Source organism: Cyprinodon tularosa, unplaced genomic scaffold (assembly GCF_016077235.1).
Source record: "Cyprinodon tularosa strain WSP-4 unplaced genomic scaffold, ASM1607723v1 ctg10, whole genome shotgun sequence".
NCBI lineage: Eukaryota > Metazoa > Chordata > Actinopteri > Cyprinodontiformes > Cyprinodontidae > Cyprinodon > Cyprinodon tularosa.
Window position 1 is genome coordinate 742,453 of NW_024037782.1, and position 16,537 is coordinate 758,989.

A 16,537-nucleotide genomic window follows, 5' to 3' on the forward strand; every position below is an offset into this window, starting at 1 on the left:
CAGCAGATGACATGGCACCCCAAACCATCACTGATGGTTGAAACTTTACACTAGACTTCAGGCAACGTGGATACTGTACCTCTCCTGTCTTCCTCCAGACTCTGGGACCTCGATTTCCAAAGGAAATGCAAAATTTGCTTTCGTCAGAAAACAGGACTTTGGACCACTCAGCAGCAGTCCAGCTCTGTTTTTCCTTAGCCTAGGTGAGACGCTTGACACGAGGTATGCGGCAGTTGAAACCCATGTCTTTCAAGCGTCTCTTGGTGGTGGATCTTGAAGCACTGACTCCAGCAGCTGTCCACTCCTTGTGAATCTCCCCCACATTTTTGAATGGGTTTTTTTCCCACAATCTTGACTAGGGCGCGGTGATCCCTATTGTACACTTTTTCTGACCATAGTTTTTCCTTCCCTTTGCCTCTCTATTAATGTGTATGGACACAGAGCTCTGAAAACAGCCAGCCTCTTCAGCAATAACCTTTTGTGTCTTTCCCTCCTTGTGCAATGTGTCGATGGTCGCCTTTTGGACAGCTGTCAAATCTGAAGTCTTCCCCATGTTTGTGTAGGCTTCAGAACTGGACTGAGAGACCATTTAAAGCCCTTTGTAGGTGTTTTGAATTAATCAGCTACCGGTAATTAGTTTGTGGCACCAGGTGTCTTCAAAATTTAACCCTTACACAATATTCTAATTTTGTGACACACAGAATTTTGGATTTTCATTTGTTGCCACTTCAAATCATCAAAATTAAATGAAATAAACATTTGAATGCATCAGTCTGTGTGCAATGAATAAATATAATGTACAAGTTATACCTTTTGAATGCAATTACTGAAATAAATCAAGTTTTTCAAAATATTCTAATTTACTGGCTTTTACCTGTATATACTATTGTAGAGGGATTAAAGTAATCATCAGTGTCATATATAAAGGTTTTAACACAATTCAAGTATTGGAAAATGAGAAAAAGGGATTTAGCTCCAGTTTTACTACATAATAAGACAAACATCCCAGAGCAACAGCCCAGAGGATGTTTTATCTTTTTTCTTTTTTCAAATTTAGATTTTTACTTTGTTGCAACATCACAACCCCTGGTATAATTTAATGTCAGTGGTCATAAATTGAGCAGACTTCCTGTAATTTATGTTCTGTTGAACAAACCACATGCATGTATATGAATGTGGCCCAGATGACCTTCTTTACATAGTCATAGCACAAAGGAGAACTTTTACTATGCTAATTAACATTTGAATAGGAAGATTCAAGCTACTTTTTATCCCCAGTTAACAGTTTACAGTGACCTTTACTTTCATTTTAGCTGCACTATTATTTCAGTTAATAGTTGTTGTGCAGCTCTCTCTACTTTTCAGTTGATCCCTGATTAACTGTCCTGCAAAATGTGGGAGCTGTGCTGCTTAAATGCAGGAGCGATCAGAATTATCTACATTCCCTCACAGGCTATTAATGCCCTCTCTAGCTCCCACTTTCTCTCTGTCTATTTAGCATTCTTCCATCCCTCCACAGTGCTGCCTTGGCCTGGACAAAAGCACAGTGGGAAGCAGGGCTGCCTTGATCAGGGCTTTCAAGAATATTGCTTTGTGGACCACTGAGTCCTGAAAGCACAGGGACAATGTGCAGAGTCAGGGGGAAGCATGAAACTTAAATGGAAGAAAAGAAAAAAATGCACAAGTTGAACTGTGTTAAATTGTGTAAAAGAACAGAGGCTCTTTCTATGTGTTTTATACAGAAAACATTAATACTCTGAGATTATATGAAAATGTTCTGATTTTTTGCTTATATTTTGCTTTTTATTGTCTCAGTTGATTATTGTTTGCTGAGGTTTGGTTCAAGCATGGCGTCCAAACTCTCCTGTTTTTTTTTTTTCTCTAAATATAATATGATCAGTATGTGGGGGAGATGTCCAGGGTCGGATGGGAATGGTAGGGTGGTGATGGTGGGGGGGTGAAGCTTTGATTAAATCATTGCACAGTTTTCTTATTAAATACGTGTGGCTGTACTTGTTTGCTTATACAGCCATTAGACCTGAAGGTGATAATGACGCAGTTTAATCAATCAGCTGAAAGCAGCAGGTCTGCAATCTGATTAAATGGAAGACTAAAAGAAAGTCCCATTGGGAACGGATATTACATACTGTAGGAGGTGGGGCTTTTATGTTTGCAATGTGATCTAGGTTCTGATTCTCCACAATAATCAAAAAAATTAATCAGGCTAGCTCAAGTGGTAAGTTACCCATCCTGCAAACAGGAAGCCTGGATTCGTATCCCTGCTGAGGGGAATGAGCTGGCAATGTTGGTCCTTAGGCAAGGGGGAGTGACGCCGTAGTGGTTAGGGGTTCCAAAGCCTCAGTCCCACAGACTGCCACTCTGGGTCCCTGAGTAAGACCCTCAACCCCACACTCCTCTCCGGGTGCCGCACAATGGCAGCCCACTGCTCCCCAAGGGAATGGGTTAAATGCAGAGAGTTAATTTCGTTGCTCTGCAATGTGAAGACAATAAAACGCTGGGGGGAAAAAAAACTGTTCATTTCAAAAGAATACTTTGAATAAATAGCAATTCAAACAGATGCTTTGTTATAATTTACCTTGCTTTGTTTCATTTACGCTGCGTATATTATTACAGCAGCGTTGGAAGGAAGCAGCTGATCTTCGAATGCATCATCTTCACTAAAAGAGACTGTAGTACAGAAGGAATGAAACAATACATGTATTGTTTTGGCATGTTGACTAGATTTGATTCCTTTCCTTCCAACGTTTCGGCTTTTAAGGGATGGGGTGGTGTACAGCTGCAGTGCTCAACGGACTTCACTGTACTTCATCTGTGCAGTTTGTAAAAAAAAACCTACTTAAAGTCTGTGTCAAAGCGGCAGAGCCACGGTTTTTCAGGGTAGGTCAGTGTGCTGCTTATACTCAGCTCGAGTCTGGGGTGGGAGCTCAGGTCAACTGCAGCTCAGTCAGCCAGCCAGCCAGTTAGTCAAATCTCAGGACTTTCAGTGCAAGAAGGAGCGGGATCTGTCTGCAGGTTGCAAGACAGAGGTGTGTCATGTAGTGGGCATGTCATGTGGTCTTGCAGGCTGCAGATGGATACACTTGGGGAAAGGTGCCTATGTATAAGGCCAGTGACTTCATTTTATGATTTCCTCCAAAACACCCCAAGAAAGCTAAATAAATGAAATTGAAAAAATTGAAAGAATTGGGATGTAGGATAAAAAACTATCACAGAACTTTAGCACATTTTTTAAACTACAATAAATTATAATAAAGAGAACATTTTAACATTTTAACATTATTAATGTTTGTTTGCTTATATTAGTTTGTTTTTCTCAGTTGATACTGTTTTTGCAAGGCTAGATAAAAATAGATGCACAACCAAAAGAGAGTATTCTTAAAACTAAGAGTGAGTTTGTGGCACCAGATAAGTCAGATACATAGACAGATCAATACATGGATAAGTGGATAAAAATGGAGACAAAGAAAGAAGGTAGAGGACAAGGAGAGGGATGGGGTTTGGCTTTTGTTCTCTTTAGACTTCAGACGTGAGGCCTGGTCATTAATCCATCCATGTCTGAAAATGGATCTTCATTTATTGATCAGTGGGGCAGGTGGTGATCTTGGGGGTTGTTAAAGAGTAATATGCAGTGTAGATATGTTTGCCAATGTCCTCAGACAGTACATTTTTTTGTTTAAATTTGTTTTTCCATTGGTAGTGAAAAGCTTTTTTAGATGGAGATAGAGATACTGCAGTTTTTGGGATACTCACAAGCTAATCATTTAGGCAGGAAGTGGAGTCACATCCGTGGGCAGTGAAGCAGTATGTCCCTGAGGAGATTGTGCCCAGACAGACAGCTGTTTATGTCTCTCAGTTGCAGTTTTTATGTTTTGTCAACCGTTATATCCTCTGTCTACAATGTGGGAAATCTGAGGTGTTAAAGATGTGATGATGCATAGCTTGGTCACTGGATTATCAGCTGTTTGTTTCCCATCAATTGGGAAAAAAAAGTGAATAGCTGGTGTCAGGTGTTATATTTTGTATTCCAAAACAGATCCCTTTTCATTATGAGATGACTCATTTCAGACTACATGGTTTGACAGTGTGTTGTTTTTGGTCAGCTTTTTCAAAACTTTTGGTTGAAGGCACTGGGCCTGGTTTCAGCTAGTATCCAGAATGGACATTAAAACACTGATAAGAAAAGACATTATCAATAATTTAAAACTGATTGATTTTATCATTTACGAGAAGCGCATGGTTGAGGAAGTTATTAAGAAAGCCTATTCTATTTACTGTAATGTTAACTCTGGCAGCTGCTATAGCAGGTCTCCACGTAGTTGAATTGAACTAAATACATGGATCTCTACAGAGCCTCTTTCCCCTCTGAAAATAACAATAACAAAATTTCAAACATGGGTCGACCTGCTAACAGTCTGCATTTGGCTCCCTTCCCATTGGCAAAAAAGGCTTGGTCTAACCCCTCTCTGACAGCTGCGTGGCCTCCATGTTGATGATGTCACAGTGCGACAGAAATCAGGAAAGTAAACAATGGAGAGCAAGATGTAAAGAAGCCAGAGCATAGTAAGGGTTTATTTTTTCACTCTTTTATTTGTCCCAATCTTTCTCACCAGTGCTGCACCATTTTATAGAATGTGAACAGGGTTGTTTTGGCTTGTTAGATTGGACGTGGCTGGGGTGTTGTGTTGCGCTCAATGATATCACGTAAATTAACGGGTTAACCCCGCTCTGGTGTTCCCACAGCATGCCGATCAGAGCCAAGGTGATTTTGGTGAGCTTCTCCCACTGCCACTAACAGCTGACTGTTCCCTGGTTTAAATGGGTCTTTCAGTCAGTGGGAAAGGGGTACAGGGGAAACCCAGAAGCCATTCAAACCCCAACAGAAAACTGAATTTTCCCAGCTCAGTATGTTAGATGTTGTATGTTGTATGACATTATGTTGGTATGTTATAAGTGTAGTGGATGATGTTCTTTTTCATTCTGGTGATATGTTTACGTAAGGCCGTCCTACTTGCTCGTCCCCATTTTCACTTACCACTGGTGATTCTGACATAGAAGAAAAAGTGCATATCTTCATTTTGGAAATTAAGCTTGTATGAGCGATGCAAACAGCAACTTTTAAACAGAGTGTGCACGAGGAGAAATGGGCTCATGCATGGTCTCACACTCATTTAATAGGCGTTCCCTCTCCGGAGCAGGTACAGGGTTGTGCATATGCATTTTTTTTTTAGGTGGAGAGGGCTGGACTTTTCAAAAAATTGCATCTGGAAAACAAATTATTTTCCTGTTTTAGATGCTTAATGTCAGTTTGTACAATGTACCAAATAGTTTTATGTTCACCTATATTAGGCCTTTTTCCATGGTTCTAATTTGGCTTGCTACATCCTATTTTTAGAGTTGACCATAACTGACCATTCCAGCAGCAGTTACTCAGCAGCAGGATCCATTGGGGTTGAGCAGGGCTGAACTGTGACCTGAACACAGGGTTGGTCTGGCCATTGGGCGTACAGGGCATACAGGGCATATGCCGGGTGGGCCGAGGCCAATATGTGGGCTAGCCCAAGACTGTCATAATGTAATCAAAAGGTTTTTATGTCATGATCTGCCATGCTGGACTTAATGGTTCTGTTTAAGTTTTAATTTTTGGTTCTCAGTTATGCTTTAATCTATGTTACGGTGTGTTATTGTCAAGATTTGTATCATTTTTGAATTCTTAGTTTTACTCTTATTCGTTATTTCTTTCAGTTATCTCCTTTTCAGCATTTTATATGTTCCTTGGTCTAGTATTAGTTATAGTTATTCTTTCTCTTATCTTTAGGTAATTTTTTTCAGTGGCTTCATAGTTATCTTAAGTAATCTTCAGTCCCTTCCCTTATCCTCTAGTTTTCCCCTTGGTCATTCTTTATTTTCTATTCATTGGTCTTATTGCCCTTTTGCTTTATTTAAATTCTTTTCTAGTTTTATTTAAGTCCTACTTATACTTTGCTTTCCCTCTCCTTTCCGCTTTGCTTATTCTTTGTTGCCATTCCAACCCAGGTTTAAAGCCTTGCAGGGCAGCGTAAAGCCAACTTCTCTTATTAAGCCATAAAAAAGACAAATATTATAACAAACCGTAAGTTCAGGTGTTTTATAAAATATATGAATCAGGAAATTGTCTATATACCAAAGTGAACGATTTTTGTTCTCTACTTCAAAAAACTTTAGATTTTCAAAATGGAAAAAGTTTCTATTTTTAAAATATTTTTCGTCAAAAAATTATATGTATAACATGGATGCATAAAAACCTAATTTTATTTCAGTATTCTGTTTAAAGTAACGGATTATAATTAAAAATGTCTCTGGAACTTTACTGGTTGTTGGTTTTTCTTTATTCGGACTTTGCTGATTTTTAATTGCTGATCCCTGCTGTATACCACAGTTAATTCGCTAAATCGTCACAAGCAACCAACAAGACCTTGGCAAAATAATGATGTGTAGGTTTTTCTGTGCATCATAGATGTATATCAATATTTAGTGGGAGCTCAATGAGGCAATGATGAATAAAAATTTGTTTTTCAAAGTAGAGGAGCAAATAACAAGCCAAACATTTTACAGCATATTGTGGCAGTGCATGGAAAAGCTAAATAGGAAACTGTTGCATAAATATGGGAAACAGGATTTACAAATTTAAATTTAACATCCTGGGAATTATGAATAATATCACTTCGAAAAATAACTTTTATCAAGGTAATTTCACGTTTAATTCAGTTAAATTGTTTCTGTTTGGGTCAAGGAAAATAACCTTTGCAGTCCCATATTTATCCAAAAAACGCAAAACTTTTTCGAATAAGGAGCGTGTGGCTGTTTCTGTAGAAATTTTGAGTCTGAAACTAAACTGTGTTTCGTGCATCACACAAAAATGTATTCTTAGATCCACCTTTCACAGAGACATGGAAAAGTCTAAAGAAGTCATTGTCAAATGAGCTGATTCATGGAGCTATGTTCATTTTGAATGAATAGTGAAGCAAAGTTTACAGTTACTGTATTCTTCTATTATTCCCATGGTTGCAAAGGCTTTCTGCTGCATGTGTGTGTCCATTCCAGGTCAAGGGTCATGCTCTTGTTTCCAGATAACAACAGAAAGTCTAAAGTACCTCTTGGTCCCATGCTGTTTAGAGACATGCAGAGGGGCAGATTCACACTACATTGGCATTGACAGATGGTAATCATTTGAGCACATAATAGGAGGGAGCAGCAGCTAAAATCATGAAACTCACTTTTATAGGAGTTAAGGGTTGGTTTGATTTGGCTTTCATGGGATTTACATCCACTTAAAAACCCACAGTTTCTACATTCCAACAAAAGGCTTGGTTTACGCATGAGAAACAAGCAATAAAAATATTTTGTTTGACGCATTTCCAGATTTTTCACAGGAAACCCCCCCACCCCTCGATATTAAAGTGATGCCTTTTCATAAGCTAACACAGAAGCTTTGGTTTCTGCCAAGAACAGCAAACAACCTCTTGAAATGTTTGTGTGTCTTAAAGTGAAATAAATGCTCTGGCTATTAATGACCGGTGGCTTCAATAAAAGCTGACAAAGACTGTTGTTTGTTTAGCTGCAGGGCTGTTTGAGCTCTAATCCAATGAGACAGATTTTATAAACAAAAACCCAAAGAGTGGAAGTTTTTATAGATGAGAATGTGATTTTGCAAAGACACAGACTCTATTTTAATAAATATATCATTAAAATATATTTAAAAGGTGACTATTTTGTGAGATGACACTATCAGTCTTGTCTGTAGAAATTGAGAATATATGTAAGTCTATATATATTTGTTGCTGATCTCAGTGCCTCCTTGAAGTGCTGGTACTAAGACATGATGGGGGTTAGTGTCTGTATCTGTTAGGGAGGAAAAAAGAGGGTGTTCTTGGGGGAGGGGAATTTGGAACTGTCAGGAAAAAGTGTTGGGGTCACTGCACATGCTCCACTCAGTGAACACATCTGTGTGATGAGCCCAGCATAATGGACCTTGGTGTTGTTTTTGTGGTGATCAACTATGAAAACAAAGAAGACTACTGCAGAGATAGAGCAGGGGTTAGAAATCAAAAATCAAAGCACAGGCCAAGGAATGGAGGTTACTGAAGTTGACCAAAACTGTGTATTTTAATAGAGCAACAAAGGGGAAAACTATTAAACAGTGAGATAGACAGCCATCTTTGGTGTTATAGTTAGGGATTTCTGTTGAGTCAACACCACAATGCAGGCATATCTTTAGTCACCACATGCTTATCTAGGTATGGTGCATCCTGAAAATACAATATATCTATGCAACCAGCTGGATTCCCTTAGATGGTAAACTTTTAACCAATCTGTGTGTTTTGAGTGAGTGAAAGATAAATTTAACTGAATTGAATTAAGTTTGTGTAATGCTTTCTTTTTTATATCGTAGTTTTAGGGTAGATCTGAATGGTGTGGCACCTTACATGTTTATTTTGCAAATAAAAACACCTATTGGTATTTTGTAACTGTTTTGCATGTATTCTGGAGTTGCTCTGTCAGACTTAGCTCGGGTTGTTACCAGTTTCTCCTTTTTTTTTTTTTTTAGATCTGACAGTTAAGATTTTTGGTATTTTTTTTTCTTCAGCACTTATATATATAGATCCCAAGGTTTTGAAGAAGGGATTGTAAAATCCAAATGCATTGGTTTGGTGGTCTGCCTCAATGCTTTTGTGCAATGTAGTGTTTGCAAGAACAGTGTATAATATTTTCAAAAACATAGCTACTTTTTGCTGTACTTTACATCAAAATGACTCAATGATATTAGAACACATATCTTCAAATTAAAACAGAAATGCATTTTTACCAAAAAGTCTCACTTTAACATAAACTGTGTGTGTGTTTCGCTTTGATATTACCCCGCTAAAGAAAACATACATCTCCCAACCAAACATAGCAGTGAACAAAGTTCTGAATTCATAATGGAACCACCATTTGTAGCTTAGCAACGCTGCTGCCAGCATGCTCAGGGTCTCCAGCTGAGTGGAAGGTTTCTCTGAATTTATTAAAAAGTTATAAACATTGCATTTCAGAATTGACATTGAATGAGCTGCTACTGGCAATTATAATGATTTTGCATCTGTAATAAAAGCCAATATTTGCAGAATGTGATGTTTCAAACAGGACTCTCATTAAACCATAACATTTAAAGTGAGAGTGCATCATGTTTGACCCAAATAATGACTCATACTATATTGGTTTTAGATGAATATGCAGCATTTGTCAGGTTTCAATACTCTGTATGGTTTGCTCATAAAAAAAAAAAATACTCACCAATGTAACTTGAGATAGTCGGATTCATCTCTGATTGAGTCATGTGACCTAGAACACTGCTTTAGGGCAGTCTGAGCTCCTTTTAAATAACAGAGCAAACTAAACTAAAAGTTATTGTTACCCAACAATGCATCCATGTAGGACTTAATCTTGAAAGTGAATGTAGCGTTGCCTTTAAAAATGAATCAACAAGTTTTCAATCTGTCAGTCCAAAGAGGTCAAAACCAAAATGCAGTTTCTAGAGAAAGCGATAACAGCTTGCTATGGTCCTCAGACAAAGGTCAGAAACATTTAGGTACAAGAAACATCTCATTCAAGTTATGTCCGCCAAACCCGTGGAAATTCTTTAACATTTAAAACAAGGTTGATTTTGGTATTTTCCTTTGATCAAATCCCTTCCTGTCCTTAAATAATAAAAAAAAAGCTTAGACATCAAGATGATGATATTTACTGAGAAAGAATGGTAGAACATCATGAAAATCCTGTAAAATCTATATTTTTGCAGCAATTCTTAACTTTCTTCTCCTAGAACAGTTGCACATATGAAACCTTAAGTGGTTTAACATCACTTTGCCATCAAGTTCATTTTGATCCAACTAAAACTCTAATATGAATTCTGGCTAATCATATAGATGTGTTCAACAGCTCTAGACTTGTTTCAATATGTTTGTAGGACACACAGAGGCACCTGACTTCGAAAAACAGCCCAGATGCAGGTAGCCATACTAGAAGATCTGGGTCCATGCTTCTTTTTTTATGTGATAACTGAGACCACCATTATAAAGACCCTTATATTTGCTTCAGAGCCAGACTGCATGAAAAAAAAAGGGCAGACTATGATACACACCACACACAGTCACCATAGTCCATATAAAATGGATTTAATCAAAATGAAGTTTAATACTGGGGATAATGTTGGGAGAATCTGAGTCAGTACCAGACAATGAGTCAGCTCAGGCTTTGCAAAAGGGCACATGGATGAAAGGATCACTCACATTTCACGCTTTAGGGCAGGTGTTTGTGTCTGTGTCCTGAGCTGCTACCACTTTATTTTGGAAACTCCGATAACTTTAACTGGTATTGAAATTACAACCCAATATACCGTATTGCTAATATAGCTAAAAAAATCTTAGGGCCGGATCTATCAAAGGTTTGCGTGTATAAAAACGTGAGCTATTTCACTGCGCACGCTAAAAAATGTACAAACTGATCTATCAACAGCGTGCTAAAAGGATTTGATCTTTTAAACTTGCTAAATAGCGCCTCTTATCCATTTAGTACTTTTTCTGCAATGAATATGCAATATGGGGCGTTTAGACGCAAAAGTGCGTCTTGTGGGAGGAGAACATGTAAATATATTAATTTAGCACTCGCAAAGAGATTTATCAAACCTGAAAGCAATTTTGCTAACGCTATCGGACTCTATATTTAACACGTTTCAAAAGAAGGTGCAAATGGTCTGTATGCGTAATTGCGCACACATGGCAGCGGTTATTGTCGCAAGAAGGAGACATGGAAATGAAGCAAGGATACGCAGAGAACGCATTGTTTCACTCCGTGTGAATATGTTTGGAATGAACGAGGAAACGATCATCAAAACATATCGTTTATCCACTATTGCCATTTTGGAGCTGTTGGGGGAACTCCGAATGGATTTGGAGCCAGCCACAAGGAGGACCCACGCAATACCAGATATCACAAAATTTCTTGCAACATTGCACTTTTTTGCATCTGGGTCATTCCAGCGTACGGTTGCAGCGAGAGCTGGGATCTCCCAATCTCAATTTTTCAGAAGTGCTGTCCGACGGGGTCGGGGTTCTCCCCCTGCGCCTGTGGAGCAACGTGCCAAATGCTGCGGGGATCTCATCCACAGTCACAGGCCATTACAAAACACCTGTTTTTTTGTTGTTGTTTTTTTTACTGCAGCACATACCACCTTAGGGAATAAAGGTTGCCAATATATATATATATATATATATATATATATATATATATATATATATATATATATATATATATATATTATTATTATTATTATTATTATTATTATTTTTTTTTGTTGGGGGTCACTGTAAGATTTAAATTTCTTAATGCACTAGTAGTTTGTACAGACTACAAACTACTTTGCCGCAAACCACAAAACGCGCAAAACCATCATTTAAATAGGGCGTCTCCAACAGTTTTGCACCTTCCACCAGTTACGCAATCGCTCTTGTTAAATCACCCGCAAACCATGGTTCAGCCCCTCGCGCAAAATTCCAGTTTGCCAGCGCAAATTACTGCACGCAAAATTGGATCTTGATAAATCCGGCCCTTAGTTTCATGGAAAACTAAGTAAACATAATGTGATAGTCTAGCTTAAAAAGTTTTTATTTGCTTACATCTTTTCTTTAAGGGTGTTTTTTTTCTGACACTTAATTGATTTGTTTAAGATGAGCCTCACTTTGTCTATAAAAAGATTTCCCTGCAGAGGGTAGATTGCATATTTTGGTCTAAATCTGTTTTTCCAAAAAAGGAAAATAAAAAAATCCACTGGACTTTCTTTCCAAGTTTGAATTTCTTCCCATCTTGGAAGCTTTTTAAATTCAAACTCATGTAAGAAATAGCATTTTGAGGCTTTATACAGTGGACCTAAAACAAAGCCTCGTTTTGGCTTAGAAAATATGTAAATTGAAATAGACGAACGGGTCTGCCCCTTTGGAATGGAGGTCGTTTTGTTTCTTTGTTAGCCTGTACTATAAATGTAGCCTGTTGTTTTATAACTTTTTCGGAATGACTATGGTGTCATTGCGTGTTTGAATGGTTGTTTTTTCCTGTTTGTGTCTGTGTTGCCCTGTGATGGACTGGCGACCTGTACAGGATGTACCCTGCCTCTCACCCTTGGACAGCTGGAGATAGCCAGCACCCCTCGCGACCCCAGCAGGGATAAGCGTGATGGAAAATGATTGGATGAATGGATGGAATGACTATGACCGGGATGAATGACAATCTACACCAGTTTAAATCTGTTACATTTTAAGTGCTGCTTAAGGGAAATACTTAGCTGATTTATTTATAAGAGTAAACAATATAAGTGAATTTTCTATTATCATTATTGTAAGTGGATTCTACCGAGTTTAGACATTTCTAAAGGCTTTTTGTTTTGGTAAAGTTTAGGAAATGGCTTTCTTTGTCAATCCCTTTTTTAAATAAGGGTAACAGAATAGATCACTGGATCTCTGAGAATAATATCCTAAACCTGATCTGCACATGTAGAAGCAAAGAGAGGTATTCCTTTTAAATGTAAACAAAATAAAGGACCTTTTGGAATGTTAAAGTGGATCTTATCATGTTTTTCACTGACACAATAAATGCCTTTACTGCTTCCCTAAAAAAAGGCCATTAACATGAGATTAACCCTTTCCTGGCATTTGTTTTCCCCAGTTTAACCACTGATGATCAAATCCTAACATCATAATTAGGCTTATCCCACATTTAATATCCTTGCTATTGAACACTTTTATCCAAATTTTGGAATTACTCCAGAGGTTAACCCCCTTTAAATTTCCACAATAGTTTTTATTAACAGGGTGACATAATGTGTATCAGAGGTTTCTCTGTTTGAGGACATGTTTTATAGACATAAGAAGCAAGCAGATGATGAATTCTGTCAATATGCAATACGATCACAGGTTCTAAGTCTTCAAAATCACCATGAGAAGCCATTTTTTTTTAAAAGGAGTTATTCTATTCTAAGTGCATATTTATGTTTTTACCGGCCCTGGTTATTCTACACAGCAGATGTTTAGTAACATGAAAGCCAGCTGATTCAGGTCAGTTACAACTTTGACCAATTTCTAGATTTTTCTTCATAGATCCTTGGATTTTCTCTTGGTTTCCAAAGGCTGATCTTGTGGTAAATTGCTTCAACTAGTAAGGTTGGGTGGGAGTTTTTAAAGACCCAAATACAGAGATGAGGAGCAAAGATAAGTTTGCAGATTTCCATAGGCAACTGAGGAAAAATCCAAAAATACTGAAATGAAATGAGGGAGACGTCAGGGAAAAACATACATAAGGAGCCAGGAAACGACGAGAAACAAAATAATAACAAGAAACCAGCACTAAGAGAAGGCAGACTGAGAATTTCAAAAGGCTTGAAAGATCTTAAAATCCTGCAAATGCCTGATTGAAGGTGAGTATAAGATCAACATGAATGTGAATGAAAAGGGACTGCATAAAAAAATCTTAGTTTCCTTTTACTTTTTTTATTCTTTCTCTGATTTCAATTTTAAACACCTAACTCATTTTGCTGCAGTAAAGTTTCTCACCAGAGTGTTACTGTAACTGTTTGTTTAATGGCTTAATCAAGGAGTCATTAGTGTAAAGCGCTGCATGTCCAGAACCTGTAACATTATCAGCAACTCCTCACACCTGGAATGTTCTCCCTGCTGCCCTCTGGGCATCCTGGAGGACAGCTTTTTTGCCCGCTGCCATCAGACTGTTGAACTGTTGAAACTTTAAACCGGATTTTCATTTACATTTTTTATAAACCCTTTATATAGAACACAACTCAATGCATTTTGCACCATATTTATTTATTTTGCACTGCACTGAACCTTTCCATATGAATGCATTTTGCACCATTATGTTTAACCTGGATTCCCTTTCTCTCTCTCTTCTCTACGGTATTTACATTCTTGATCACTGCTGCCCTTTTGAAATGGTAATGTTCATTTCACTGTTGTAAGCTGTATGCATCAAAATTAAGTTTTTATACACTCTGTGTATGCAAAATGACAATAAAGTTAGTCTAAGTCTAAAGAATACAGTGTTCTCTGACCAATTGTGTTATGTATGGTATCAGAGAACCTAATATTTGTCAGACACACTAAGTTTAACATGTCTATTGAGGATTTGACCAACTGAGCAGGGGCATCTGACAGGACAGGCTGGTGGTAGGCAGGAAACACAGATGAAGGCTGAACAGGCTGCACACTAGGAGGCAGGCAGAGGCAATTTAAAGGTCATGACTAAGTCAGTAGGCATTGAAAACCCAATGAGGGAAGGGTAAGCACAGGAATACAGAAAGGTAGGCAGTGCACACAATCATTGGAACGAAGAAATAGTAAGGGCAGAGCGAGCATAGGAAGCATGCAAGCACTTGGAATGAAGCTCATGCAAGAAACAATACAATCTGGCAGAGACTGACTGTAAGAGGCAGATATTAGTGAGAAGGATAACAGCAGGTAGGAATATGAGTGATTAGGGGAGAGAGACGAGTGTATCAGCACACTCTTATTAGCAGAATGAAGGAAAACAACAAAACAGAGGCAGGCTTCATGAAAGAAATCAAGCTTGAACTTATCTAATTCCAGTTATAAGCCAATATCTGTGTGCACATTTCATTTCACCATTAAGTGTAGAATGAACAAGCTTTTTGAGTTAAAATCTGAACTAATTACCCACATAAATATAACTTTTCCAACCTTTGACCCTAAATTATCCGAATTATGCTTGAGATTTTAAGAGTTAATAAAAACAGCTAGTATTCCATTTTGTACTTTAGGGCTCCTGTTACAGAACTACCTCTGATTTAAACCTGGCTGTATTATTATTATATCTTTTTTGTAAGCACTTTACATTAACACACCTTTAATGCACTTCAAGTATTTTAAAACGGTGAGGGAATAAGAAGTTAAAAAATTAACCAACAATTCAAGAATAAATTGCTTTACTGAAAACAAAGTTTTTTAGTCCTTTTTAAAAGCCGTATGTGGATTGTTGGGCCTTCAGTGTCATGGAGGGCATTCCTCAGACAAGGAGTTGTGCCTTAGAAAGCTCTGTCTCCCATGGGGGGCAGTCTGGTTGTTGGTTTGGGTGAGTGGAGCAGAGGGAGAGTACTGTTGTTGTGAGGTGTGTGGTTCTATGTGGCGGGTTGGGGCATTTATGTACATGATACATTAGGAAAGGTTTGGTATTTAATGCTTGTGAAGATGTGAAACCAGTGGAAGGAAGAATAAATGTAATTTGCCAATAATTTAACTTAGCTGAAAATCTCAGGCTGCGATCGATTGATGTTCAGCAATTTTTTGTCTTCTGTAATGCTTACCCTTCTCGCTTTCATGCATATTGTTCTGAATTCCCCAATATCTTCAGTCCTTAATTTGTAACACATATGCTGTGGCTGATGGTGCTGTAGGAGAATGAAGCTCAACGCCTGGTTTTTAAATAGCATCCTTTCCTGAATCAGCCATTCCTAATATGGCAGAGTACAAGCACACTGGCCCGAAAATATCATCCACCTCCTCACTGGAAATAAAACTTTTCTGTGCTGATTGTCAAGGTTGGCTTGTGATAGGCGTGTCTATGGTGCAATAAAAGCACATAAAAAAAACAAAAACAGATTGTACATTTTACTGCACATAAGGAGAGCAGTACCAATCTGTTTTACTTTGCTGTAGATGAAAATAAGAAGACCTAAGATTAGTTGGGTTTGAATAAAGATTACCGTTCTATAAGAAAATGGAATATGCCATAAAACATGAAAAATTCTTCTTTTGTTAGGATCTTGGTGGGAGCACCTCAGGCTGCAGGGCAGGGGCAGCTGAGGGGAAGTCGACCTGGAGCCCTTTTTCGTTGTCCGATCACACCAGAAGAGTACGACTGTGAGAGGGTCGATATCGACGGAGACAGTGAGTTTGAGCATTTGGCTTAGAAAATTAATCCAATAAATTAATTATTATTAAGTGATCTATGGGAATTTTATATGCTTTTATTTTGCCAAAATTTGGAGGTTGTACAAAATTAGTTTTACAGTGGCAGCCTTTCAAAATGGCCCTTCCCAGTCAAACGCCAGGCAAATCAGCCAACTTCCCTCCAACTCCCAGCAAAATCCCCTCCAACTTCCAGCCACTTCAGCGATCCTCTCTTGTATATTTTTTACTCTGACTCCACCTTTCACTGAATTACAGGGTCTGACCTGGAGGTGACTCTTCTATTTAGACCTTAATGTCCACAAATCATGACAGGAAGAATATTTGAGCACAAATATTGATATTTAAAAAGGAATCAAAGGGGACCAGCCAAGGGCCCATCAAGGAAAGTAGGAACATTTTGAATGGCTACTACTGTATTATCTGTTGGAATGCAAGTCAAACCTTCTAGTGCTTACCCTCTTAAATGAGAAACAGCTGCTGCAGAAACTGAAAGAAAGCATTTAGTAACCAGC

General features: G+C 38.1%; 1 protein-coding gene across 3 annotated transcripts in view; it reads left to right on the forward strand.

Annotated features, from left to right (window-relative positions):
* Positions 1 to 16,537, forward strand: part of itga7 (integrin, alpha 7) — a 43,022-nt gene that overhangs the window by 7,820 nt on the left and 18,665 nt on the right. For all 3 annotated transcript variants that reach the window (XR_005281452.1, XM_038292510.1, XM_038292592.1), the window contains exon 2: positions 15,874 to 16,001. Coding sequence is in view for 2 of the 3 variants with exons in the window: in XM_038292510.1 (XP_038148438.1) it covers positions 15,874 to 16,001 (128 nt within the window). In the remaining variant the exon portion in view is untranslated. The remainder of the gene's footprint in view (positions 1 to 15,873; positions 16,002 to 16,537) is intronic.